At 51.7% G+C, this 27,822-nt stretch overlaps 1 protein-coding gene across 1 annotated transcript; it reads right to left on the bottom strand.

The window, feature by feature from the left end:
* Nucleotides 1-122: 122 nt before the first annotated feature.
* FOXN4 (forkhead box N4) lies at nt 123-23,765 on the bottom strand (the record flags this gene model as incomplete). The annotated part of the gene is made up of 9 exons (XM_081252769.1): nt 23,423-23,765; nt 9,414-9,559; nt 6,282-6,406; nt 6,075-6,185; nt 5,636-5,763; nt 4,909-5,005; nt 3,793-4,003; nt 1,447-1,839; nt 123-382 (listed from the first exon to the last, which is right to left on the bottom strand). Exons 1-9 carry the CDS (start codon nt 23,545-23,547, stop codon nt 123-125), a joined length of 1,596 nt encoding a protein of 531 aa, XP_081108895.1. The 5' UTR covers nt 23,548-23,765.
* Between the last annotated feature and the right edge of the window lie 4,057 nt (nt 23,766-27,822).

The following is a 27,822-nucleotide window of genomic DNA, read 5'->3' as shown; positions in this document are numbered from 1 at the left end:
GCCAGCAGCCCCAGCGACCGTTCAGAGGCCTGTGGGAGGGTGAGGGGCCTTTCTTGCAGGAACATCCGACTCGGTGAGCATCCTTCCTGGGCCCGGGTTCTGGGGCAGGCGAGGCCGTGGGCTCAAAGCAGGGCTATAGGCTTGTTCCCTGGGGCTCCCAGGTACTGAGAGGAGGAGGTGACGGCTGGCGTGGCTGCACTGTCCGGGGTCGAGTAGGTGCTGTAGAGACCGGTCACCTGCAGGTCTGGGAAGGACTGGTCACTGCCGCCGGAGACGGGGGTCAGGCCCGAGGCCCCCAGCTCACAGCCCAGTGGGGAGTCTCCGAAGGCGCCCAGTGTGTCCAGGCTGAAGCCCTCATCCTTGATCTCCTCCCAGAGGTTCCCTTTCAAAGACAAGAGCGTTCATGTCAAATGGACCCGAGTTCGAAGGCCGTCTTGGGGCTGAGGCAGAGACCACGTGTGGTGTTTAAAGTCACGCGTCGCAGGACAGCATGGAGGAGCCAGCGTTCCCGGCCCTTCCCTCTCCACTGGGCGTCCTTGGAAACGTCACTACCATCTCGGAGCCTTGGGCTCCTCGGGAGGGAATGAGATGATCAGAGAACCCACCGCCTAGGATTGAGAGGCTGAAACTAGGTGATGGGTGGGAAACGCTCGGCCCTCGTTAAGTGGTACCATCATGATCAAAGCCAGGGGACAAAACCATGATTTTCCCAGCACGTTTTAACTGCACGATAATCCAGGCGGAGAAGAAGGGCAGTTCAAACATACCCATTTCACAGCTATAACTAACTTGCTAACTAATGAACCTGATACCTTGTCCATTTCCCTCACTAGACACGCAACTCCTTGAGGGCAGGGGATTTCTTGGCCGTTGGCTGGCACACAGTAGGCACACCAGTGTTAGCGAATGGAAGACTTATGAGCCTTCACTGAAGCCTGAACTCCCCTTGCTCATTCATTCATTCATTCATTCGTTCCCCGTGTATTGAGGATGACCGTGTGGGTCAGAGTGTGACCTGGCACGAGGTTGGCACATGCAGGTTGAAGCAGTTACTGGTTAAAAGTTTAGGGTCAGAGAGGCCCGGGTTGAAATCCCAGCTCTGCCACTTACTAGCCGGGCGACCTCAGGCCAGTGACTTCACTTCTCTTGGCCTCAGTTTCCTCATCAGCAGAATGGGAATATGAAATGGCAGTGGCCTCCCAGGACTGTTGCAGGATGATGCCTCTGAAGTGCTTGGCACAAGGCCTGGTATACCACAAGTGCTAACTAAATGCTTGCTGTAATTTGCTAGGATTAGGTGGTTGGGAAGTGGTTTTTGAAGGGACACACTGTGGGGTAAATGCAGACCGCCCTCCTTTCCCTTGCCCTCCCTGACCTTTCGGGCTGCTCCTCCCCCAGCCTGTCCCTCCCCCTTCTGTCCCCCTCACCCGCTTCCTCCAGCCTCACCCTGCAGAGCGAAGTCCATGATGCTGGGGTCCAGGGCATCCACCTCGGTGTTCATGTCAGTGCTGATGTTGATGAAGTCCACAGGTGCCCTTCCCACGGTGGGCTGGGGGAGGGGGCTGGGGCTCAGGTCCGGCAGGGCATGCAGGGGTGGGGTCTGGGCTGGGGCAGGAGAGTCTGGGGTGAGATGTGCCTGGGGCTGGGCCTGGTGGTGCAGGGGAACCGACTGCAGGGACAGGGTCATCAGTGGCTGGGGTGGGAGCTGGGAGACGGCCAGGCAGCTGTGGGCCATGGCCACCGTGGTGGCATGGGTCAGCACGGGGGCCTCAGGCTCCCCTGGCTTGCCAGGGCGTCGGCAGCTTTCTGGCCTGTCCGAGATCAGCTTGTCCAGCTCCTCTGCAGGCAAGTGGAAGAGGTCACTCATCAGAAGCCACCCTACGGTTTCTGGGCCCCAGCCCAGGCCTGGATTCAAATCCTAGTGATTTTAGCAAGCCTCTTGGACTCTCTGACCCTGTCTCTTCATCTATGAGATGGCGTCACACACTGTGCACAGGGTTGTGGAAGTGGAATGAAATCACAGATTACATAGGGACTTTGAGGAATGAGAGGAACCTCAAATAACATTGGCTCCTCCCATGGGGACAGTGTTTTACAGGACAATCCTATAACTCTAGGACTTCACTTAAACCTCGTCACAGCCCTACGAGAGGGAGGTAAGGCAGAGATTACAAATCCCACGAGATTGGGACAAAATTTATTAACATACAGGGGGTCCTAGCCACTCCCTGCTGCTAAAGAGACATGAAGCGTTGCTGTGGATTGAAGCTTGGATCCTCCTTAATGCTCTTGGATAGAACAATACGCAAATTACTCTTGAATTATTTTTGGTTGTTGGCTTGTATCTCATTGACTACAACACAGTTTTGAGGCTGGATCACTAGGGTCCTAGGATCTATTTGGGTTGCACCCATTTTAGAAACGAGGACACTTTGAATTTAGAAGGGGAAATGGCCTGCCCTAGCTCTCACACCAGATATTGTGTCAGGACGGGCCCTGGATCTCGAACCAGACCCCGGAGCTCTCAGCTGAGGGCCTACTGGATCCTGCTACAGTCTTTCTCCCCATCTTATTGAATTGTTCATCTCTGAGCTAGACTCCCATCCCCCTTGATATTCAAACCTCAAACACGATGATATTCACAGGGCCAGGCCAAATATTCCTAAGGCTGGGTGGCATTAGCCTCCCATGCCACTCTTTTCATTCATATGTCACTTGTATGTCCCCAGCTTCCATCTCTTAAGTAAAAAAAAAAGCGGGTACAATATTTTTTTTCTAATCTAAAAGTAATTCACAAACAGGGTAGAAGATTTGGAAAATAGAGAAACGTGAAGAATATAAAAATTACCAGTGGTCTCTCCATTCACAGTAAGGATTTTGGTATATTTCTTCCTGTCCGTGTGTATGTGTGTGTGTGTGTGTGTATACATGTATGTCTATAGATATATACATATGTGTGAGTGTATGTATGTATATATATGTATATATGTATACACACACACACACACATATATATACACAAATGGGTGTGGATATATACTCATTTTAGAATGTGACCATGTTGTGTATATTGATTCATAAGCTGCCTCTTTTCACTTATTGTATTGGGAGCATTTCTTTATATTCCCAAAATATTTTTATCTCTAATACTTGCACGGTATAACATTATATCTATTTAAATAATCCCCTATTGCAGGATGTCTAGATTGCTTTCAGGTTTTTACTATCAGAAATCACTTCATGATGGATAACTTTGTTCATAAAGCTTTTGATCAAATCTTTGATTTCTTCAGTATAAACTGCCAGAGTAGAATAAGTGGACCAAATTGGAGGACCAAGTTTGCAAGCTTTCGCTACATTACTTTGCCCTGGAAAAGTTTCACAGCTTATGTTCCCACCAATTGTACATGATGATGCTGATTTCTCCACATCCTAGCCCACACTGGGTGTTATTGTTTTATTACTTTGGGAATCTGTACTGATGTGATAAGAAAGGTAAGGAAGCCATGCTTTCCCATGGTTGTTTCGTTCGACATGTCTGTGGGAGAAACTGGGGTTGTTAGCAAGATACTACAGCTTTTCACGTTTCTGACCAGACTCTTCAATGGACCAGCCACCATGTAGGGATGGAGAGGAGAGGTGTATTCAGGGGAGGGGAGGGGGGACAGTCACCAGGCACCCATGTCCCCGCCATGGTGACTGGGCTCATTGTGGGATGGGCAGGACGCCAGGTGTGTGTGTGTGTGTGTGTGTGTGTGTGTGTGTGTGTGTGGCGGGGCACCCGGGCCTCACCGGGGTTGGCCATGCTCCGGTGGATGGCGGCCAGGTCCTTCCTCTTCCACTTGTGCATCTCCTCCTCCATCTTGTCGATGCGGGCCAGGTTCAGGGCCCATAGGCAGCCCTTCCGCGAGGAGGAGCCGCTCATCTTATTCTCCACCTTCTCAAAGCACTTGTTCAGGGACAGGTTGTGTCGCACTGAGTTCTTCCAGCCGTCGGGAGCCGTCTGTGGGGAGAAGTGGGCCCGTGGGAGACCCCTGCAGGGACGCCCCTCTGAACCCTCTCTCTCCTTAGGGATCTCAGACTCAGGGCTAGAGGGGCAGGGGGACGATGTCAGTGTCCAATGCTCAACCTCGAGTTGGGAAGACAAGAGAGAGAAGGGGGGCATACTGGCAAATGGGAGGGTCCATGCCCTGATTGTACATGGGTCAGCTGCACTTTAGCTCTGGGCAGTGGTTAAGACATGAGGACAAGGCCCAGGGCTGCCAGATCTCCCGCTCTTTCTCTCCCACTCAGGAAGCAAGCAAGATGATGCTAATATGTGGATAACTGGTCGAGTGCATTAAATGCCGATCATTTTTATAAATGCTTATACTTTATTGTTAGGTAACCAGATATTGCAATGCACCTCATACCCTATTCATTTTATTCCCTCTCTGTCTCTCTCTTACTAATGGTCAACCAGGTGCCAGGAGCTGCCAGTGCCTTTACATGCAGATCCTTACTAACCTTGCCAGCTGGGTATCATTCTTCCCATCTTACAGAGGGGGAAACTGAGGCATGAAGGGTGAAACTGAGGCTCAGAGAGGCAAAGGTTCTCACCAAGTCTGTGTTTAGCATCATTATGTTTTACTGAGTCTGTGCTGAATAACTAGGTTGGCCCTCTACCCTTTGCCCCCCTGGGATGCCTGGTGAACTCCTCTTAATCCGTCAGAGCCCAGCTCAAATGCTCCCTTCTCTTTCGGGATTTCTTGGCCCATGTCTGTGTGAGTGCACATTGCAGGTGTCTATGGACATAACTAGGGGACTAAAAGGGTGGTCCCGTTTGGCCCGGGGCCAATCCTGGGTTCTGGCAGTGCCAGGGAGAGGCCAGAGCTACTCCAACATCCCTACCCTGGCTGGGCCCCTCACCTTGAAGTAGGGGAAGTGCTCCTTCATAAAGCTGTAGATCTCGCTCACAGGCAGGCTGCCTGTCTTGCTGTTCTTCAGGGCCATGGCGATCAGACAGCTGGAGGCAAAATGTGGGGCAGGCCAGGCATGAAGTCACCTCAGGCTGACAGCCCAAGCCTCCTCTGCCAGGAAGCTGGCCCTGCTTAGCCCTACTGGTACCAGCCCCTACACCTAGTGTTAGCTCTTGATACCTTTTCCTGGCCCTATGTCTTTCCCACCCCCTGACCTTGACCCTGAGCTCAGCCATTGGTACCGATTTGAGAAACCTTGTCTTTTCCTCCTTTCTATCCGTTTCCCATAACTAATGGGCCTTTAGACTTTCACTAGGCTGCTTACCCCCCCCGCCCCAAAATCTTGTGAGGTACATAATACTATTATTTGATGACTTTTTACATCAGAGGGAACTGAAGCTCAGAGAGGCCAAGCCACTTCCCCAAGACCACACAGCTTGTGAGTGACAGAGTGGAGTGCTGGGCTCTGTGTCTGGGGTGGGTTCTCAACCCTGGGGGTTGACTGACCACATGACGGTCCTTCCTAAGAATGGGTCCCACCTGGGGGTTCCCCACTCCCCAAAACCTCCCCCTTGGAAGCCTGGGCCACCACACCCAGCTGTCTGAGGTGCCCTCAAGGCAGCCCTCACCCCTCTCCTCCCTGAGGTCCCCACAGTCCCAGCCCCCCTGGATCTCACCTGTATGAATAGATGGGCTTGGGGTAGTGTTTGGGGTGCAGTTCCTGAGATGAATGCACAGCCATGCGGGGCTGGGGGTAGGGAGGCCGTGCCCCAAACGGGGAACCATACAGGCCCACAGGAGCACACTTCCCACGGGTGGGGACGGGGAAGAGTGGCAGAGAGAGAGACGGTGAGAGAGAGCATCAGTCACTCCGATGACCCCACCCCACCCCACCCCATCTCAGAGAGCCAGATGCAAGGTTTACAACCCCAGCAGACCGTCTTGTCTCCGTCCACTGCAGGGTTTTCGGGGGAGCCAAATGAACCACCCCATGACATGGTGAAGAATGTTATTCCCATGTTCCAGGTAGGTAAACTGAGGCTCAGAACAGTCCCTCGGCAGTCCAAGTCAGGAGTGTCTGCCTCTGAGTCTAGGGCCCCTCCAAGCCCCCGGTACCTGCTGGACAGCTGGGGGTAGCGGGAACTGTGGTTGGGAGGTGGGAGAGTACAGCTGTGGCGGGTCCTGCAGGCTGGATGCGGGCTGGCCCCCCACAGGGAACTGGTTCATTTGCTGGGGCCGGGAGAGAAGGAGACAGAGGGTCAAGAGGGACTCCAGCCCTGTCGGACACCCCCCTCCCTCCCTGACCCCTGTGGTGGCACTTACGCTGGCTCCATGGTTGGTCAGGTGACCCAGACCCAGCATGCCTTGGGGGGCCATGCCAGCTGGGCCATGGAGCAGGGGACCTGGGGCGGCTCCCAAGTGCAGGTCAGGTGTCCTGGCCAAGGCACCTGGATAAAGGAAGCACAGAGATGCCCAGGCTGGGGGAATGGTGGCTGCGGGCAGGGACAGCCCAGTCCCTGGGCACCTCCAGAGAATGGAGCCATCCCCCACCCTTGGGGCCTAGCATATAGTAGGTACTTGACAAATTACTTCTCTGAGTATAGTGGTGGAGAGTGGGCTCCTACCAGCTGCAGGCCCCTATCTGCTCTTCTGCCAAGCATTAGCTCAGGGATAGCAGATGTACCCCCTTCTGTGCTGAGCCTGTGACAGACACTGCATCTATCACAGAGTCTCACTGCATCAGCCTGATTTTAGGTAGCCACCTCCAATCAAGCAAAGCTGATGTACAAGATGATCCTGCCTTGGGGCCTTCAGCTCTCCTCTGAGTTCTGGCTGCCACCTGGGCTCATCCTTTGTGTTTTGGTCTGTCTGCCTTGTCCTTCTTTCTGACCAGATCCTTAGCTCCCTGAAAGCCAGGACCTTATTTTATGTGACTCAGTGCTCCAAACACCTGGCATAGTGACAGGCACGCAGGAGGTGTGCAGTGATGGAAGGGGCTTTCTTATTTCACAGTTTACATCTATGGAGTACCTACTGTGTGCAAGGTACTTTCTGCATCGAGTCCTCACAACACCCCACGAGGGCAGTTTTATTATCTTTTCATTGCAGATGAGGAAGGAGGTTCAGAGGGGAAGGCACCCGCCCAAGGTCACACGGCTGTCCCCTTGGGGTTCTAGATCAGGGATTGACCAACTATTGGCCACTAGGCCAAATTGGCCCACAGCATTTTTTTTTAATTAATTAATTTATTTCTGGCTGTGTTGGGTCTTCGTTGCTGCGCATGGGCTTTCTCTAGCTGTGGCGAGCAGGGTCTACTCTTCGTTGTGGTGCACGGGCTTCTCATTGTGGTGGCTTCTCTTGTTGCGGAGCATGGGCTCTAGGCACATGGACTTCAGTATTGTGGCATGCAGGCTCAGTAGTTGTGGCTCATGGGCTCTAGAGCGCAGGCTCAGTAGTTGTGGTGCATGGGCTTAGTTGCTCCGCGGCATGTGGGATCTTCCTGGACCAGGGCTCAAACCAGTGTCCCTTGCATTGGCAGGCGGCTTCTTAACCACTGTGCCACCAGGGAAGCCCCACAGCATGTTTTTTTAAATAAAGTTTTATTGGCACACTATACCCATTCACTTACATATTATGTATGGCTGGTTTTGCACATCAGTGACAGAGTTGGAAAGTTTCAACAGAGACCATCTGGGTTACAGGGTCTAAAATATTTACTGGCCCTTTACAGAAAGTTTGCTGACCCCTGCTACTTGGCCAAGAACAATTTGTCCAATGAAAGATACTCCTGGGGACTTCCCTGGCAGTCCAGCGGTTAGGACTGTGCCTCCACTGCAGGGGGAGTGGGTTCAATCCCTGGTTGGGGAACTAAGATTCCCACATGCCACGCACAGCACAGAGAAAGGAAGGAAGGAAGAAAGGAAGAAAGAAAGAGAAAGACTGACTCCTAGGCATTACTTTTTCAACTACGGGTACTTTTAATGTACTGTGGTGATATTTATTTTCTGGCTTAAAATTACCACGGCATATTTATTTTTAAATACCAAAAGCCTCTCTCTGGTCCATTTTTTGAGTTTCTTTTGATCACTGACAGGCATTCAGTTCAGATTTAACAACTTGGTCTGCTGGAGAGAAAATTACACTTATCTAAAAATCTGATTCCATTAATTTTAGCACAGAAATACAGAAGTCTGTGAGAACAATGTATTCCTGCTGGTAGCATCTGTATTTTATTTTAAGAATACAGCTTTATAAAATACAGGAACTTGAGAACCACTCATAAGAGGACAGAAGCAAACCCAGTGTTCGTGTACAGTTACTCCTCCGTCTTGGGGAAGGAAGGCTGCCTAGTGCGTGCACTGCGGTGATTGTTTTTGTTGACTGTTTTTCTTTGACACTTTCTGTGTCTCTAAACATTTAATCCACTTGCTTTGACTGCAACTAGCTGCTATTTACTGAGCACCTACTGTGTGCCAGGTCCTGAGCTCAGCACTTTCTTCAAAGAAGTCAAAGTACTTAAAAAAAAATTTTTTTTATAATCATTTTTTAAAATTGCAGCGTAGGGACTTCCCTGGTGGCACAGTGGATAAGACTCTGCGCTCCCAATGCAGGGGGCCCATGTTCGATCCCTGGTCAGGGAACTAGATCCCACATGCATGCCGCAACTAAGAGCTCATGGGCCGCAACTAAGAGTTCACGGGCCACAACTAAGGAGCCCGCCTGCCACCACTAAGACCCAGTGCAACCAAAAAAAAAAAAAAAAAAAAAATTGCAGTGTAGTTAATTTACAATGTTGTGTTAGTTTCAGGTGTACAGCAAAGCGATTCATATATATATGTCCTTTTTCATATTCTTTTCCCTTATAGGTTATACAAAATATTGAGTATAGTTCCCTGTGCTATACAGTAGGTCCTTGTTGTTTATTTTATATATATCAATGATAGTGTGTATATGTTAATCCCAAACTCCTAATTTATCTCTCCTCCCCCTCAAAGTACTTCTTTACTTTTTAGAGGTAAATGAAATAAACTTTTGTAAAGGGTCAGACAGCAAATATTTTAGGTTTTTCCAGCCATGTGATCTGTCTTCTTTGTTTTTTAATAACCCTTGAAAAATGTAAAAGCTTTCTTAACACAAAGGCCACAGGCCACAGGCTGCATTTGGTTCCGGAGACCGTCATTTGCTGACTGCTCTAGGTGTTCAAGATGTACAGGGGTAAGGGAAGGTCTGTCTTTATTTGTTGCTGAAAACTTAGCTCACACAGAGCCTGGCACACAGTGATGAGCATATGAACAAACCACATACCCCTGGGGAAGGTAGAGTTAGTCCCATTTTACAGAGGCAGAAACAGAGGCCCAGAGAGAGAGAGGGTGACCTGGCCAAGGCCACACAGTGGTGGATGGCAGTGCTGGGCATCGCCCCTCCCCCGCCACCCCACCTCGCCCCCGCGCCTACCTGGGTGCGCGTGTGGCGCACTGGGGCCACCCAGGTCCACATGGCCACTCGTCACCTGCTGCAGCCTCGGCACGTCCACGGCCGTGAGCCACGACAGTGACTGCAGGTCCCCGGGAAGGTCATCATCGCTGGTGGCGGCCAGGAGCCTGCGGGGAGGGGCAGGAGCTCGGGCAGGGGCGGGGAGCTCAGGCCAGCTCTTGGGGGGCTCGCCTACCTCTGGAATCACCCCCTTTAGCCTCACCTCCCCCAAGCCACCCTAATCCTCCAATCTGCCCACTCCCAGAGATCCCCCTTTGGCAGCCAGATCGCACACCCTCAGATCTTCCCTCCCTTTATTCACTTAACACGTCTTACTTAGTCCCTACCCCCAAGTAATAAACACTAATGTCTGTTGAGCACTTACTATGTGCCAGGTACCGAATCAAGTCCGTCAAGGGTATTAACCCACGGAACACCCCAGTCACCTGATGAGGCAGGTGTTATTATTATTCTCATTTCACAGATGGGGAAACTGAAGCTCAGGGCACTGAGTCACTTGCCCAAGGCCACACGGAACAGGAAGGGGTGGGGCTGGGAGCCCAGCCTGAACTCTTCACCGTGACCCCAGGCAGCCCCTGGAGGTTCCAGTTAGGACCCATACCCACCAACCCTCAACTGATTCACAAGCAAAAGCATAGCTTTCTATGGAAAGAAAAAGTCTGCCCATCGAGGACAGCAGGCAGGTACCCCAATTTGGGGTAACCATGGCTCCCCGGTGCCCTTGAAGTCATGCTCGCCCCACAGCTCCAGGGCCCTGGGCCTCACAGCAGCATCCTGCCCGTGTTATAATGTGGCTGCAAACCGGCCAGGAGCCCACACCACACCCAGCACACCTGCGGCCCCGCAGGCCAGGCACCTTCTGGTCTGTTGCCCAGAGGCCCATCATCCAAATTCTAAACTCCAGGTCTCAAAACTAGGTGTCCTGGGGCCTCAGAGAGAGAGAGAGAGAGAGAGAGAGAGATGCAGCCTGTGGTTTTCTCATGCACGTGACCGTGGACCCAGCTGGGGCATCAGCCTCCGCCCCCTCCTGCCATCTGCGTGGCTGCCTCAAGCCTGTGTTCTCTCTCCTTCCCTCACTCTGTCTCTCTTCCCCCCTCCTTCCCATCTCTCCTGCTCTCTCTTTCCTTGTGTTTTAGGGCCACAATTAGCGTTGCCATGGCACCCGCTGCTCGGTTGTAGCCGGGCCTGGGCCCTCAGCCCACCAAGCTGGCATCAGGTGACCACTCGGCTGCCCCGGTGATTGGCTGCCTCGTAGGAAAACAGGGCCTGGAAACGATTTGAAAACTCGGCTGGTCCGTGTCCATAGCAGCAGTTGGCCCGGCTGCTGTCCCCTGGCGGCCCATTGTGTGACAAACGACTGTTGCCCCCATGGCACGTGGCTCCCATTGTACTGGGGTCTCCCTGCAATTGTTTTTACAGCCCCCCCGGCTGCCGCCCATTTGACCCACTCATAACTCATCTGGACAACTGACAGCCACAGACCAGGCCTGGGCGATGCCATCTGTCCCATCAGGCCCGTGGAGACCATGGGGTGAGGCTGAGGGGCAGGGCTTGATGTGCCGCCCGCTGTCGCTGTTGGGGGAGCCTGGCCAGCCCCCACCCAGGCCCCTCCTCACCCCACGGCCAGCCGACCTCCCAGTATCTGGTGGTATGAGCTCCACTCCTGCTCAGTAACCTGCTGTGGCTCCCCAGTGCCCTTGCTGCTCTACCTGGCGTTGGGGCCTCAGGGAGGAGTGGAAATGAGGCCCTGGTGGCAGGTTTCTCAAGAGGGGGGCCCATGAGAGCCCCCTGAATGGTGGGGGACTTGTAAACACACCAGGTTCCTGGGCATCACCACGGAGCAGGGTATCTGGTGGCAGGGTGAATCTGTTAGATTATGTGTTGGTTAAGAGCTTGGACTCTAGGTTCTAATCCTGATCTTCACTTACCTGTGTGCCCTTGGGCCACTGACTTAACCTCTCTGAGCCTCAGGTTTTTTTTTTAAATAATGTATATTTATTACTACAAAAGTAATATGCCACAATAACTAATGATCATGAAAGCTGTGAACTACACAAAAACAATTATTAAGAATTTATAAATAACTATAAGTTTAATGCACAAGGAAATAGGTGGACTATTAATACAAAGACTGAGAGACAGTGTTAATTGGGTAACCTTAGAACGACCTTATATCCTTTTTTTTTTCTGTCATTTCACTTTTTCTTTTCACACACACGCACTGTATTTTATTTTTACAAGAGATAAATAAACTGACACCAAGCATTGTAAATGGATGACCACAGAGCCTCAGTTTTTGATCTGTAAAGTGGGGCTAAAATAATATTTCCTATCACATAGGGTATGCTGAGGATTAAACATATTGTTGCATGAAAAGACTTGGAACCATGTCTGACTTTGCCATCATTAATATCAATATTAATGTTAATGATAATATTAGCCAAGTCCTCAGGGGACTGGAAATACATCAGAGCTTTGGGCTCTGGGGTCACACAGACCTGCCCCTGCTGCAGCTACCACTAGCGGCTTCCATTTACTGAGCACTTCTTGTATACCAGATGCTGGGCTGCATGACGTGCCCGTTTTACAGATGGAGAAACTGAGGCCCCAAGCTCGCAAATGCTCTGAGCTTATTTCCCCCAGAGTGAGAATCACATAATGTAACTGCTTAGCACACAGCTGCACATGTGGTAGGGGCTGAGTTAATGGTGCTCTTCTGATCGTTCTTTTCTTTTTTTCCTGCTGTTTGTAAGCCCTGTTGGGCCTCCCCTCCCTCATAGCAGCAGCCCCAGCACCCCATGGCCCCACCTCCATGCTAGGAAAGCCCTTTTGGCTCTTCCTCCCCCACCCAAACTGTGCCCATCCCTGGAGGCTCACTTCAAACCCTGTCTTCTGGCCTCTTAATGCCAGTCTCCTCAGACATCACCCGACCCCACCCCTCATTTTACCCATGGGGAACCTGAGGCCGAGAGAAAGGAGGCAGTTTGCTTCCAATGTCATACTCCAGGAAAGGACCAGGGCAGGGGCTCCTGGCTCCCCAAGTGGCCCCTCCCAGCCCAGGAGTACCTTCTCCTCCGGGAAGTCTTCGCCACCCAGACCCCAAGCTCAGGGACCCCCTCTGCATCCTGACTGCTCCCTGGGCCAGTGAGTCCTGCCTTGCCATCCCTCTGCCCACATCCTGCCCCTTGGCTCGCTGAGGGCTGGCCCTGAGCCCCCCATCACCCTGTAGCCCAGGACACAGTGACACTACTTAAATGCCTTCTTGGCCAGTTGAAACAGGCTGACCCCAGGCCACCAACCCAGAGAACTGCTTGACAGTGACCGTCACATCCAGCACTTTTAGCTGTCCTCTGCCCCCTTGAGTCCTTGAGACAGCCTCAGGACAGGGAGAGGGAACAGACAGCCCCACTTTACAGATGGGGAAACTGAGGCCAGACTGGTGAAAGCAAAATTGTGACCAGGACTCGAATTCGGGTCTATCTGCTGCCATCTTGGGCTGTACCTGCAGCACCACAGGCAGAGAACCTGATATCCTCTCGGGCAGATGCCCCACCCTGAGTCCTGGGCTCTCAGCTGGGGGCTGTGTGAATGACCATCACCCAGGGGCTGGTTCAAATGCAGAGTCTAAGGTCCATCCCAGACCCTGGAATCCCACCCTGGGGCTGTGGGGCCTGGGAAGCTGTGTTTTAGTGCCTCCCTAAGCTCTGGGGGGAGGGCAGCCCTGAGGGGGTGTGGCAGGGGCTCCGGCACAGCTCAGGCTTTGGTTGGATGGATCTGGGTTCAAGTCCTTAAGACCCACCGTCTGTGAGACCTCAAACAGGTTACTTCCGGTCCCTGAGCCTCCATTTTCTCATCTGGAAAATGGGAGAGGAACAGACCACATCTCCCTGGGTTGTTGCAGGGATCAGATGAGCCAGTGTGTGTTCAACTTTTGGCACAGGCCTGGCCCCCGTTCTCCCTTCTTGGGGGTTTGCTGCTCATTCTGGGGGTGGGCAGCCAGGTCCTGTTCCCCTGCTGCCTCAGGCATCCCAGGGTGGTCTGGTCCCCCCTCCAGTTCAGGCCAGAATGCCTGCTTCCATGTGCCTGACACATGGCCCAGCTGGCCCTGCTGGTCTCCTGAGATGGCTGTGGATGCCCGGGAGCTCTGTGATGGAGTCAGTGGGCCCCGAAGCCTGGCTTATGTCCTGATGCCCCCTAGGCTCAAATGGCATCCAGGCACTTCTTCACTGTGTGTCACAGGAACCAGGTGGTGATGCTCTAGGGCCTAAATGGGAGTGTCGCATCCCCACTGCTGGCCCCAGGGCCTTGACCATCTGTCTCCTTCTCTCCCACCCTCCTCTGCCCCTGCAAAGAGGCAAACAGCCCCCTCTCCACAGTGGCATGTAAAGGTCCCCCAAACCTCTCCCTTACCAATGCCTAGAATTCCCTCATTCAAGGTGTCCCCATGTGCCCCATTCCTGCTCTCTCCTAGCACTTCATTTTAAGTGGCATAAACCATGGGATCCTTGGCAGTTGTGACAAGAGAAAGACTTCTTGGTTCAGGAGCCACCATGGCTTCTGAGCCATAGCCCTTGGAAAGGCACTTAATCCCTAGCCTCAGTCTTCCCACCTATAAAATGGGCACAAATGATAATACGAGCTGTAATATCTTATACCCTGCCTGGGACTGGCTTGCTGGTGTGGAGGCGAAGTGGCTTGTGAACCATCCTGTCATCTGTGAGGGTTTGGGATTATTCCCTGGAGTGTGTGTGTGTGTGTGTGTGTGTGAGTGTGAGAGTGTGTGTGAGAGAGAGAGAGAGAGACAGAGACAGAGACACCCTGTGTCAGTCCCCTGAGTGGGTTTCTCATCTGCTGGAAAATGATGGGATATTTGCAATGCAAAGGAAGAGGCAAACCCAGCCCCATCGCCCTGGGATCTCCCAAGCCCTGTCCTACTCATTTTCTGCATCTCTGGGTGAGGAGGAGAGCCAGCCCCAGGTCACCATGTCGCTGATGCCTCCCCACCCAGGGTCACCTCCAGAGGAAGCTACAAGGAGAACGAAACTATGAAACTTCAGAGACACAGCTCCTTCCATCTGCTCCCTCCGCTCTCCCCACCGCGCCCCCCCTCCTATCTCACCCCCGTCCCTCTGTTCTGACTCTCTCCCACTCTTTCCTTGCTAGTATCTCTGTGTTTGTCTCTGTGTATGTCTCTCTGTCTCTCTCTCTCTCTCTGTCACTGTGTCAGTGATGCCCTGTGATGAAGTCCTGGCCCCACTTGTCCTGCCTGGTGACATCAGATGTGCTTCCAAACCTTCCTGAGCCTCGGTTTCCTCCCCTGCAGAGTGGGATAACAATGACAGAGGCAAAGCGCTCACAAGAGGCTCTTAGGAAATGTCCATCCTCTTCTCCTGTCCCATCTCTCTCTGATGCGGCATCCAGGGCCCCCAGATCTCTCGCAGACCTGTCTCCGTCCCACACACTCATTCACCCATCATTCCTGTGTCCCCAGTGCCAACACTATTTAAAGACACTGAGCCAGGCTTTCAGGGGATGAAAGCAGTTAACCCATGCTCCCACGCCCAGGTAATTCCCACACGCCCAGTGCTGGGGAGCCATGGCCCCCGCCACACCCTTCTGCCAGCTCAGGTGACCCCGTGCTCTGACACGGGTGTCGTGTGTGACGACGGGCCCTGGGCCCCAGGGTACCAAATGTTCCCACCTCCTCCAGCACCCTCCATTGCGCCTGCGTATCTTCTCTTCTTTCACAAAGGATGCCTTCCCTTCTCCTTCTCTGGACCTGTCATCATCCCCCCACTTGAGCCCCCATTTCTCTGAGCTCCAGGGAGCCCCTTAGTGGGCCACAAGCCTCCACCTTCTGAACCTGGCTGATGTCCCCAGGGAGGACAGGGGCTGCATTCCCAGATCTTGGGGGGCCCCAGGTCTGGCAAGCGATACCCCTCAGCACCTTGGGGGGCCCCAGGAGGCCGGGACAGAGGCCAAGTTCGCTGCTGGGTGCTGATGCTAAAGCAGGATCCTTGTACCCTGGCAGGAGCCATACACCAAGAGCCCATCACAGGGCCGGGCATACAGTGGGTGCTTCATAATTACTCAGATTGGACAAGTGAGCAAACAGATCCAGCTGTCTAGATGCCCCACCCCCACTGCCCTGGGGCCCAGGCAGGGGTGAAAGGTTCCGTGTAATTTTATTAAATTTTATAGTTAAATAAAACTGAATCTTATTACAGCCTGTGGACAATGGTTGGGGTGAGTGAGCCCCTGGGGTGCACCTTGTCCCTAATGGAAGTGGGTTACACAACTGATCTCGCGTCATCCTCACGAGAGCCTGATCAGGGAGGTATGTTACCATTACTACCTTCCCATTTGCCAGGTAGGGACACTGAGGCCCAGGAGAAACAGGCCTGTCTAGGGTCCCCCAGCCAGAGCCTGCGTTGATTACAGCCCCACCGTCCTCTCTCCCTGCCCTACAAGAAACAGTTGAAGAAATGTACTCTGTGAGTTCTAGAAAATCCAGGCACTGTGCTGCCTGATAGGAAGCCATAGGTGGCTATTTAAATGTAAACTCACTAAAATTAAATAAAATGATAGATTCAGTTTCTTCGTCACGCCAGTCACATTTTGAGTGCCTGGTGCCCATACGTGGCCAATAGCTTCCATAGTGGACCGTGCAAATGTGTAACATTCCCATCATCGCAAAGCATCCTACTAGGTGGCAGCCTTCTGGAACATTCTTCAATCTTGATGGAACAATCTGTGGTGTTTCTACCTTGCCTTAAGACAACTGGACATTTGATTTGGATTTGGACATTTAAGGAGCTGATTTCATGGAAGTTTGAGTTTTATTAGATGTGGGTGTAAAAGAGTCCTCCACCCCACCCTCCCACCAGTGAGGAAGTTGTGGGGAAGGGCTCTGTAAAAACTGGAGCTGCATATAAGGCAACTCATGAAGTAGTGAGCTCTCCATCCTGGGAGCATGCAAGTAGGAGCCAAGGGATGACCTGTCAGGCCCCTGTTGGATGAACGATGAGCCTTAAGCAACCTCCAAGGTTCCTTTTGATACAAAGACCCTGTAACTCAGGGGAGCAGTCTGCAGGTAAATCCCTGGTTGCATTTCCAAAGTTCTAACATCTTGGGCAAGCCCCTTTCCCTCTCCAGGCCTCAGTTTCCCCATCTATAAAGCATTACTGGCAGAGTAGAAGTTCCCTCAGGGTCCCACTGGTCCTAGGTCTCTAGGGAGGCAGAGTAGCACCCCAAGGTTAGGAGCAGGTGTGAAGCCCAAGACAGGCAGGCCCGGGCCTGACCTCTTCCTGGCTGTAGGACCATCACCTGCCCTGGGCCTCAGTTTCCCTGCATATAGAATGGGAATAATAATAATAATAGCACCTACCCTAAGGGGGCTGTTGAGAATACATTAAGAGTTCATTTAAGCATTATATCAGATGAAGCATCTGATTTCAGTTTAACCTGAAAAAGCAGGTTAAACTATTACCTCAAGGGTTCCAAGGGGGACCCCTGGCAATGCATCCTTCTCAAACCAAGTGGAGGATTTGTCACCAGCAGGGGATCCTCATTAGTGAATAGAAAGCTTTGGGGGTAAAAAGAAAAGAAAAAGACCTAGGTAGCACTCCAGAGTCCCCTTCTGAATAAAAGGGTTCACTCGCAGCTCCCCACCCACACAGGAGGCACTTCTTTTCAAAGCTCGGCCACATCCATCTTCTCCTTATTAGAATGCGTGCGCGCGCACGCACACACACACACACACACACACACACACACACACCCCTACATCTTCTCCTTATTAAAATGCGCGCACGCGCGCACACACACACACCTACCCCTAGAGGGCATCATCATCCCCTTTCACAGATAGGAAAGGTGAGGCCAAGCCAGGTGAACTCGCCTCAGCAGCCTCTTGGCAGTGGCCCCAGGTACTGGCCTCAGCACCTCCAGGCTGACCCTCCCCAGGCCTCAGTTTCCCCATCTGGAACACAAGGGGGTTGAGTCCCTTCCATCTCCATGGGGCGGCCACTGGGACACACCACCTGCAGGGCCACCTGGGGTGGAGGACTGTAGAGGTGCCGGGAAGTGAGATGCTGAAGGGTACAGCCCATTCTGAGGGGGTTGCAGCATGGAGTGTCTGAGAGGTGGCAGACCCTGGTTAGGAGCCAGGTGGTACCCTGGGAAAATCGACATCAGAGTAATAACCCTTTCTTCTCAGTGCAATAATGGGGCTGCCATTCCTCAAGTGCTTCCTCCATGCTTATCACTTTACCTGTGTTTCCTGTAATGAGTTTTGCTCTGAAGGTTCTGGGCTTATCAGAAGGCCCAGGCCCGCCCTCCGTAATGCTACATTCTGAGCCCATCTCAGCTAGAAAGCCTGGGCCCTGGCTCCCGTGTTTCTCTTTTTGCAGCATTTCAGTGTAGTTTGTTACGAGTGTAGGCTCTGGGGTCCACCAGGCCTGGCTTCGAATCCCACTCAGTCACTTAGTAGTTGTGAGATTTGTCAGCAGTCATCTGCCTCTCTGAGCCTCAGTTTGCTCATCTGTAAAATGGGAGTGCTAACGCCTGTACACATTTCATTGGGGGCTGTAAGGACTGAATGAGATAGTTCAGGTAGGGCGCCCAGCCCATCAATGTGTATTGCGTGCTAGTGGTTCAGATTAGTGTCAACATCCTCCGAAGAGTATGGATTCAGCATAAAGTGGGCTCCATGGGGAGGTCAAAGTGCAGAGTACCCGACACTCAGGAAGCACCAGCTTCATTCCACAAATTTTTCCTGAACTCCTACCTGCCAGGCCCTGTTCTGGCAGGCAAAGTTCCCTCTGTCCAAGGAGAGAACTTTCTAATTGACCTAGGGATTCGAAGAAGGGGAAGTCTGCCCCATGGCATGCCCACCTTCCTGCCAGCCCTCTTAGGTCTGCATATCCCTCGTCTCCTGACGGCCTGTGGGATGGCTATTTATCATGCCCATTCCGTAGATGGGATGGCTGAGGCCCAGAAAGAGGAAGGGATACCCCTCAGCCACACAGCATGTCAGCAAAGGAGCTGGGATTTAAACCACCCACCCTGGAGCCTCTTCATTCGATGTTCTGCCAGTACGGCTGAAATAAATCAAGATGTAAGCAGGAAGAGCAAACCATTATCACGTTATTTGTAGAAGGATCAGGCTGCAAGGTGCCTCCATGGTGATGGGGCCACTGGTCAGGGGACTTTGTGGTAGCCCTGGGCAAAGTGAGATACAGCTGGAGTCCATGGCTGCCATTCTGCACTGGCCAGGGGACCAAGCTGATAACATTAATTAACAATATCCTTAATTGATCAGCCGTGTTAATTAATCCCATGGAAGGATGGAAGATGAGCCAGGAGAGTAGGGCACTGGATGGGGTGAGCCCAGGGGGACCTGGATTCCAGTCCTGTCTCCACTCCTAATGGGGGTCCTTGTGCAAGTGACTCAATGCCTTTGAACCTCAGTTTTCTCACATGTAGAACAGAGGTGATAAAAGGGCCTGGACTGCTTCCTGGTTCAGGGTAGGTAAATCACTGCAGGGCGTGGTACAGTATGTGGCTCGAGTGCTAGGCAAGTGTTTGTGGAATGGATGGATTTCATACCCAGAATTCAGAGCAACCTTTCAAAAGGGACATCAGAACTTGTCACTGTCCTTAAAATCCATCGGGGTAGTAAGAGTCGAGCTCCTTGCCATGATCTGGTCCTTGGCCATTTCCTTCCTTCTCCCCTTTGCTCTAGCAAACCTGTCCATCTTTCAGTTCCCCAAACATTCTATGTTCTCTTTGCACATGCTGTTCCCTCTGCCGGGAATGCTGTTCCATGCACTCATTCACAGCTGGCTATTTCTCATGTTTCTGGCCACAGCCTAAAATTTCCCTCCTCTGAGAGGTCCTCCCTGATCACCCCCACCCCTGGTGGTCTTTCCTGTGTTGTGTCTGCAGAACATTTAGCATTTTGCCATGAGGTATATTCATTTATACATGTTTCCAGTCTTTCCACTCTAGGAGGGCAAGGATGGAGAGGCTCTCTATTTTGTTCAGTACCCACCAAAGGGCCAGGCACCCTGTGAGCATTTATTCCATACATGCTGGAGTAGGAAAGGGAAGAGGGATTCCCCCACAGGCCAGCCCAGTTCAGCTCCAACACAACTTGTGTTCCCCAATCTCTATCCATTTCCCACCCAGCTTAGACACCACCTCCCCCAGGAAGCCCTCCCAGGCCCGTCCAACATCTCCCAGTGTTTCCATCCCCAGGAATGACTAGTGCTATTAGTATCTACCCATGGCATAGATTCCTGAGACCACTCATTAATTTTAACTCTCTCGTCTACTCCTGACTTCTCAATGCAGAGCCCACATTTAACCCTTTATTTCCTATCTTGGAAGTTCTCAGAATTGAGACAGCAATTGTGCAGTGGAAGGAACATCTGTTTGGGGTTCGAGTCCTATCTCAACCCCTTTGTAGCTGTGTGACCTTGGGCAAGTCACTTCACATCTCTGTGCCTCAGTTTTCCCATCTGTAAAATGGAATAAGAATTCCCACCACAGAGGGAAATTGTGAGGATAAGATCAGATAACCTGTAAGAAAGGGCACCAGGCAGGTACTCAAACCACATTTCTTTCTTTTCTCCTCTGGCCTTTCATGGCTACTAGGAGGGGTTTGCCAAGAAAATATTGTCTCTGCGGGAGTGGGGTGTCAGATCAGCATCCCTGCAGTACAGAGAGGCACATCTGCTATGATTATAACCAGGAGGTTTTACCTGCCTTCTGGAGATATGGTTAGTAAGAAATTGTTACATTGTTACCAACTGTTCTTGTTTACGATCCAACCTTTACACAAAAGGGATTAAACATTCCATGGAGCTGTTTATTTAGTGAACATATCATTTGTAATATCTTTCCTAACCGTTTACAGGAAGAAGAAAATCGAATGCCATTTTAGCAAGCTTAGAAATTCCCAACTGGGCCAAGAATGAGCGTAATGTGAAATGATTTGATTAGGAATTTGGAAAAGAGACTCTTCCCTTTTTAGAACTTGGCTCAGGACTTGGTGTGCGTGGGCATGCTGTGTGCATGTTTCTAGGGGTGGAAACACAAGACCCCAAAGGAGGACTGCACCCCACGAAGGCTACCTCTCTTTCCTTGTCCGAGGGTAGGCGAAGGAGCTATTCTGGCCACCCTGAACACCCTGAAGGGTGCAGGGTTGTAAAGATGCTCAGATGGTCACTGCCCCTGCCATATGGAGCCCCTCACCCAAGGAGATTACAACCGATGGGTGGAGCCACTCTGGAATGGGGGTAAACCATCCCCCACACTCAGTGCAGTGGGAGGCTTAAGAGGAAAGGCAGGTGGTGTCCGCCTGCCCTGGTCCACAGGACAGGACTTTGTCATCACTTGAGAGTGAAACTTCCCTGAGTTTCCGTGGATGTGCTATTTCTCCTGTGATATTTATCCCTCCATCTCTCCATCCGATGCATATTTATAAAGTTATCTACTGTGTGCCTGGCACTGTGGTTCACTGATGAGAAAACCACTGTCCAGAGAGGGAAAGGGTTTTGCCCAAAGTCACCTCCTTTATTAGAGGAGGGACTGAGGGTCTGGGGAATAAACACCCAGCACAAGGCTCTGTAATGATAACCACTGAGCAGCATGGCCCTGGGAGAAGCTGAAGTTCTAAGGGGCTAGCAGCCTGCCTCCTTTTGCAGCTCTGGGCATCCGTTTTCCAATCTGTAAAAGGAGGTTGTTAGATCTGACCTCTAAAATAAGGAGTTAGCACACAGTAAGTGCTTAATAACTCTCATTATTTCCTAGTACCCCTAAGAGTGGATTCCCTCCTAGTTTTGAGCCAAGGGGAAAGCAGCTAACCCACGTTGAGCACGAGCTGTTGTTAGCCATTGCTCAGGAGATCCTCAGCCCCAGGCAGCGGGGATGCTGCTGCCCATTTGCTGTCTAGGCCGGGCCACTGACTCTCGACAGCTCCCTGGGGACAGGGCAGCTGCCTCCAGCTGCTACGCCCCCCACCCTCCCTGCACACAGCCATTGAGACTTAACGGCCAAACTCAGCCCCTGGGGATGGAGGGGCAAGCAGCTGCATGGAGGGCTGCAAGGGGGCTGGAACCAGGCTGCACTAGCAGCCTGAGTGGTCCTCAGAGTCATTCTCTGGAGATGTGGGAGGGGGAATGAGAAGCCCATAAACTTCTCCTGGTCCATTATTCAGGGAGAAAAATGGGAGTGGTTGGAAGGGGTGGGGGAGTCTCTGTATAATCATAAAATCTCCCCTCCATGAGAAAGCACTCTACCCCAGGCCTGGCTGAACACCATTTCTAGATGGAAGCACAGGATCCTCCCAATGACCCACAAATTGGGCTCTTTCAATGCTCCATTTCCCAGATGAAGAAACTGAGGCACAGAGAGGGGCAGTGACTTATCCAGGGTCACACAGCTGTGAGGTGGTGGAGAAACTTGCTCTGTTCCAACCCCATGCGCTCTTCACCAGTGGGGCATGGGGGTGGTGGCCATGGTACCCTCTGGGTGGGACAGCCTAGGGTTCGAGTCCCCACTGTCCCCATAACTACCTGCATAACCTTGTAAGATCACTTAATCTGGCTGAGCCTTGGTTGCCTTATCTGCCAAATGGGCACAAGAGTGCTACTCTCATAGGGTGGTTGTGGCACAGGGCAGGCAGGTACTAAAGGGTTAAGAAACCACCAGCTATTATTATTGTTGTTGTTATTTTGTTATTGTGCCTTCTGTTTATGCTGTTTAACATAAGAAAACAGCCCTGAGTCCATGTGGAAAAGAACAGCTGGACCCCCAGGATTTTTCCAAGATCATATAGTTGGCAAGTGATAGAGTTAAAATTGTTATTTAATCTTTCTAACAACTCTATGCAGTGGGTACTATTTCTGTCCCCATTTCATGGATGAGGAAACTGAGGCTCAGAGGTCCACACAACCAGAGAAGCTGGGATTCTAACTGACTCCAGAGCCAAGCTCCTAACCCTTAGGCTGTCCCCAGCCCACTTGCCATAATTTAAACCCTTTCAGCGCAGAAAGGAAGCCCATAGGTCTTCGGTTGTGCGATCTTGGGAAAACCATTTCACTTTTCTGAGCCTCAGTTTCCTCACCTGTACAATGGGGGCTCATCTGAGCAGCCTCCCAAGCTGGGCATACACTAGGTGCCCACACACTGCTGTGTGCCTGGCCCACATCTGGGGTCCCAGCCCCGCCCACAGCAGTCTCTCAGCAAATATTTGTTTGAATGTGTGGCCTCATTCGGGACTCAGAAGGCAGCCTTCAGGCTCACAGCCCTCTGGAAACAGCCGCCCTCTAATTGGGGGCTTCGGTCTTCCCTCAAGGCACCGCTGGTGAGTTGCTGTGGCCCCGGGAGGTCAGACAGCCCCTGAGTAAACAGGGCTGATCTGACGTGACAGCCTGCTCTTCCCAGGCCAGCCCCTGTCCTGTCCCCACTCCACAATCTGGGCTGCGCCCCCTCTACCCATGGACGCGGTACTTGCCTTGTGGGTGGGGCACTGGGAACCGGGGCAGCCCTTCAGTGGCTCAAGGGAGAGAGGCTGGGATACTTCCTTTTTCTCCTCCTCCCTCCCTTTGCTGGTGACCTTGGACAAGCCTTTTCTCCTTGCTTGGGGGGCATTTCCTGGAGCCCTGTTAAGACCACTGGAGGAGAAGCAATAACTGCTATTGTCCTCAACATCTACCCAGTTGCCCAGTCTCTCACCCAGGCGGGGACAAAAAACTGCAGGTTTTCAGTGGTCCCATTGCCCCACGCCACAAGTCACACACCCTCAGAGAGACCACCTTCGAAACCAAAATCTTCTAGCTCTCCTGCAAAATCACAGAATTTAATGTAACCATAGTTCTTGGTCAATTTCAGAAACCATAACCAGCACATAAACACTTTAAACAATTCAAAAAGATATCATTTGTTATTGTTGAAGCCCTCACCTGTATTCCTGTGGAGAGGGGTGGTGATTTTGCCCTGAGTTTCGAATAATTCCTGACATCATGGATGAGATGTCACTTTCTATCATCTCCTTGGGGAAAAGACAAGCAGAAAACAAAGCTCCCATCAGCAACGATGTGGACAGGGCAGAAAACTCATAGGTTTCCCACAATTCAGAAGGGTGGAGCTCAAACAACTAACAGAACTCTTAAAAAAAAAAATTGTAAAGCAATTGTATTCCAATAAAGATAAACGAAAAAAAAGTACTAGAGGATTCTTGGGTGTCACAGGTCACTTTCCCAGGGCAGTTCTACGGGGTTTTAGAAGCAAATGAAGAGAACGGAATGAAATTCCAGGTTCTTTCAAATTAATGGGGGAAGGGCAGAGGAAGGCTCTAGAATCCAAATGTCAAGTCTTGGATAATGTGGACTTGCAAAATAGGAATCAGAAAAACCTGATTCCCTTCCAAGCCTAGTATTTTCAACCACAGCTCGGCTTGACCACTTTGGAAAAAATAAACAAAAAAGGACAGTTTGATGTGTCATGTATGTTTCTCTGGGGGAGCCAAATTCCCACTTGCAAAGGGAATAATCTCCGCAGGGCTCCCGCCCTGGAAATGCCTTCAAAAATGCCACATGCCCTTGCTGGAAACCCAATCCAACTCCCCACTCCACCTCCTCACCCCCCGCTGCACACAAACTTAACCTTTAAAAGAAATCGTCCCTAAGTTTCTCAAACTCTGAGGCTGAAACGAACACAGAAACCCACTAGACTCTCAGATCCGCCCCCAAAGTCATCAAGGACCCGTGGAAAGGAGAAAAGGGGAGTAAAGAGAGGCAGCCCCCCGCGGCCCCTGCCCCGGGTCTCCCCTCAGGAAACGCAATGCAGGGCACTGCCCGGGAGGAGGGAGCAAAGCCGACCCTGCAAGGCGGTACCTGGAGCCGATCTTCGCTGGGCCGCCGCCGCAGGCGCTCCTGGGGCGGGATGGGGTTTCTGAGGGGGGCTCCCTCGCGCTCGCCCCTCGCGTTCTGCAATTTGGCCGCCGTCGCAGCTCGAACCGTTTTTAAATTTCCCTCTCTGGAGCTGTCCAGCTCAGAGCATGCGCAGTAGCTGTGCGGGGGGCTTTTCCCCAAGGGTCAGTTACAGGGCAGGGTCAAGGGGATTGCAACGGGCGTTTCCCAGCAGCAGCGAGCCTTGCACGCCCCGTGGCTCCGGGTGGGGTGTGGCGCAGGGGTAGGGACACCCCTCTTCAAACTTGCCAGCAGTGGCCCCGGCTGCACGCCTGCGAGCATGCGTTGAGGAGCAGTGGGAGGGTGATTTAGGCCAAAAGAATTAAGTTGCAAAAGGATGCTGGGTGCATTAAAATTTGCAATCCGTCACTGCCCAGGGGAAAAGGAGGTGGGTGGTGTGGAGATCTGTTGCAGCCCCCCTCTTCCCCAAAGGGGGGATGGGCCAGGAGGCCGAGTCGGGGCTCCAGGTAGACGCTGATTCGGGCCACCTGTCTCTTTAAGAAAGTTGCGCCCGCGCGGATGGGCGCGGCGCGTGGCCGGAGGGAGCTCTCGGGGCCGGGAGCGCTCGTGCCGGGTGCCTCCACCTGCTGGGACCGCTGGGGGTTGGGGGTGGTGCGGGCCGGGCCGGGCGCGGGGCGTTTCGGGTCTGCGCGCCGCGCCCCCCTGTCCCGCGTGGAGAGTGAGTCGGCCCAGAGCGAGCGTGGCTGGGCCAGCGGCTGTGGTGGAGGCTGCGATGCTCGGGGTCCCGGGCGGCCAGCGGAGCGCAGCCGAGCCGTTGGGAGCCGCGGCCCGCCGGTGCGCCCGCGCTCCCGCCTTCCCCGCCGCCCGGCCCGCGCCGCCGGCTGCCCCGCCCCGCGCCCGCCGCGGGAAAGGTGGCGCGGACCGCGGGCGGCGGCGGGGTCGAGCGCGGACAAAGGTCTCCCCAGACGCCTTAGAAGTGGGGCTTGAGTTAGTTTGATCCCCCGAGAAAGCTTGCATTTTCGACTCCCTCCCTCTTGAGCCTCTATTGGAATAGTTTGAAATGATAACAACAGCAATAATAGTCACAGTCATCCTTTATTTGCTTATTTCTGCCGCCTCGTTTATCCTTCACACCATCCCCTTAGGGGAGAGGATGGTCCCCTTTTGGCACAGAGGGAAACTGAAGCTCTGGGCGGTAATGAGTGGACAAGGGCGCACGGGCAGAGTGGGGATTCGAACTAGGCCACGGAGACTCCACAGCCTCTGCCCCTGCACGTGGATATTCGACTCAAATCTGCGCCTCTGGCCGAGTCAGGCCGGGCATCCAGTGCTTCTTGGGTTTCTCCAGGCTGTCCTCACGTTGTTTATTTATCCCGTAGCGGGCAGGGGAACCGCGTCTCCGCGCCTGTGGTTGGGAAGCCTTTCCGACCCACTGTTTACTTTCAAGAAGGAGCCGGGACTGCCTAGGCTGGGTGTACAGTACCTGGATTTCATTTTTCCTTCTGGTGGGCTGTGACCTTGGCGCTGCTCCTTGTCCCGAATGGTTTTCTTGTAGCACCTGGGAGCCCTTGTTCCTTTCTTCTCCACCAGAAGTAAATAGATCAGCTTGCATTCTCTAGGGGGGAAATGTAATTTACAGATGTTAGCTAAGGTCATGGTCATGAAACGTCTCAGTTTTCATCTCTCTGCGACCTGCATATATTGAAAATGTGTATTTTGACCGGTTCTAGTTTACATTGTAGCAATGTAGTTTACTACGTTACTAATGTAGCAATGTAGTTTACATTGCTTTGAATGTCCCCGAATGACCTCCAATTAATTCAAAGGTTAAGTTGTAAGCATGCAAAGCATTTGGGTTTATTTCTGTTCATCCTTAATGGAATTGTCAGTAAATAGTGTGGGAGGGGTGGGGGGGTTGACGTGACAACCTCCTTTTGAAGTAACAGTCCTTTTCATCCAGGTATAATTTTATACCTTTAGAGTGGTTTGGAAAGAAAGTCTCCCTTCTGAAACCTGGTGGAGTCAGTAAAGCTTTTAAAATAAAAGGCAGACAATCTGAGTTCTGTAGACTCATGCACTATGGAGAAAAAAGAGCAAAGACCTTCCACTAAAATAAAACATTTTTTAAAAATAGAGGTTCAGTTTGTCCTGGGCAGTCCTCAAAACCCCCCTTTTTTCCTTAGGAACTTGGCCTCTCTGCAGGGATTTTTGCTTAGCAACTGTATCATTTCCCTAAAGAGTTGAGCTTTTGAGTTCTTTGCTTCAGGGTTGGTTGGTGACAATATTGCCACTCAAACGCCTCCTGTTAGAGTTATTCAGAAAACCCAGGTAACTTAGCAGAAATCCTTCTTTTGTTAGGTTAATGTATTTTCCCTTTTATAAATGTATGGTATTTCTCAAGCCTGCTGAATTATAAGAGTCACCTGGGGTGAAATTAGAACCATAAAAGGGAAGAGCTGGGGAATTCTTGTTTTGTAACAAGTCTCGGGTGATTCTCTGATTGAATAAACATGGGCACCTGTACCAGGTGATCTTACTGAATTACATAAAGATGGCCATTTTCTTTTTTAAATGACAGAATGTGAAATTCACCTGTTTCCATGGCTATATAGCACCTTATCATTTGCTTCTGGCTACGGAGAGCCACAGTTCGATTCTGATTTTGCAGATGGATCTGCTTCCCTGCTAGCAAGATTTCCAAAAGCCTCAACAGTTCATCAGTCCTCTGGTTATAAAGGAAAGGCAGAAGAGAGCAAAAACAATAGGTATATGGCTTTTCTGCTTACGCTCTGGTTTGATGTAGCAGAGAATGTTCCAACTTGGGCTGGTACTTCTGAAGTTTTGGGAGTTAAGCAGATTATTTGCCTGGTCTGTTCTGAGCTAGGGTGCCCAAGGCTATGTAAGAAATGTTTGTCTGAGATTGTTGTTGATGAGCTTAAAACCAACTCCGTCATAACTGGGAAGACCAGTTCCTCATAGGCAGTGTGTAGGAACAGTGCTGCTATTGAAGAATTAAAAACTACTCACTCACTTAGCAAGTTTAAAGCAGACTTTGTTTGACCAGAAAGCAGCTTGATATTATTACAGGCTATGACTATTTCTTCTTTTTCCTAACTTCTTGACTTTTGCTTTGCTTATTGTTTTAATTTTCCGGTAGTGAGGGGGCAAAGGGCACATGGTCAGGAATATATGATTTGTAACAATAAATCACTTCTCTTTCTCCCACCCTGATTCACTGGCTGGTGTAGTGAACCACAGGGCATATCTTTGAAGCAGAAATGTCAAGGTGCTTTTTCACGGATGATTATACTAGAACAACCCGTCTAGGCCACAGTACCCTGGACTGTGTCTGGCACGCAGGAGACTTACAGGCTTAAAAAAATTTTTTTTTCTTGCTTTGTCAATTGCAAAATCTAGTCAGGTGGCATTTT

Source organism: Mesoplodon bidens (genome assembly GCF_964165515.1).
Source record: "Mesoplodon bidens genome assembly, chromosome: 13".
NCBI lineage: Eukaryota > Metazoa > Chordata > Mammalia > Artiodactyla > Ziphiidae > Mesoplodon > Mesoplodon bidens.
This window is presented reverse-complemented; position numbering and strand designations above follow the sequence as displayed.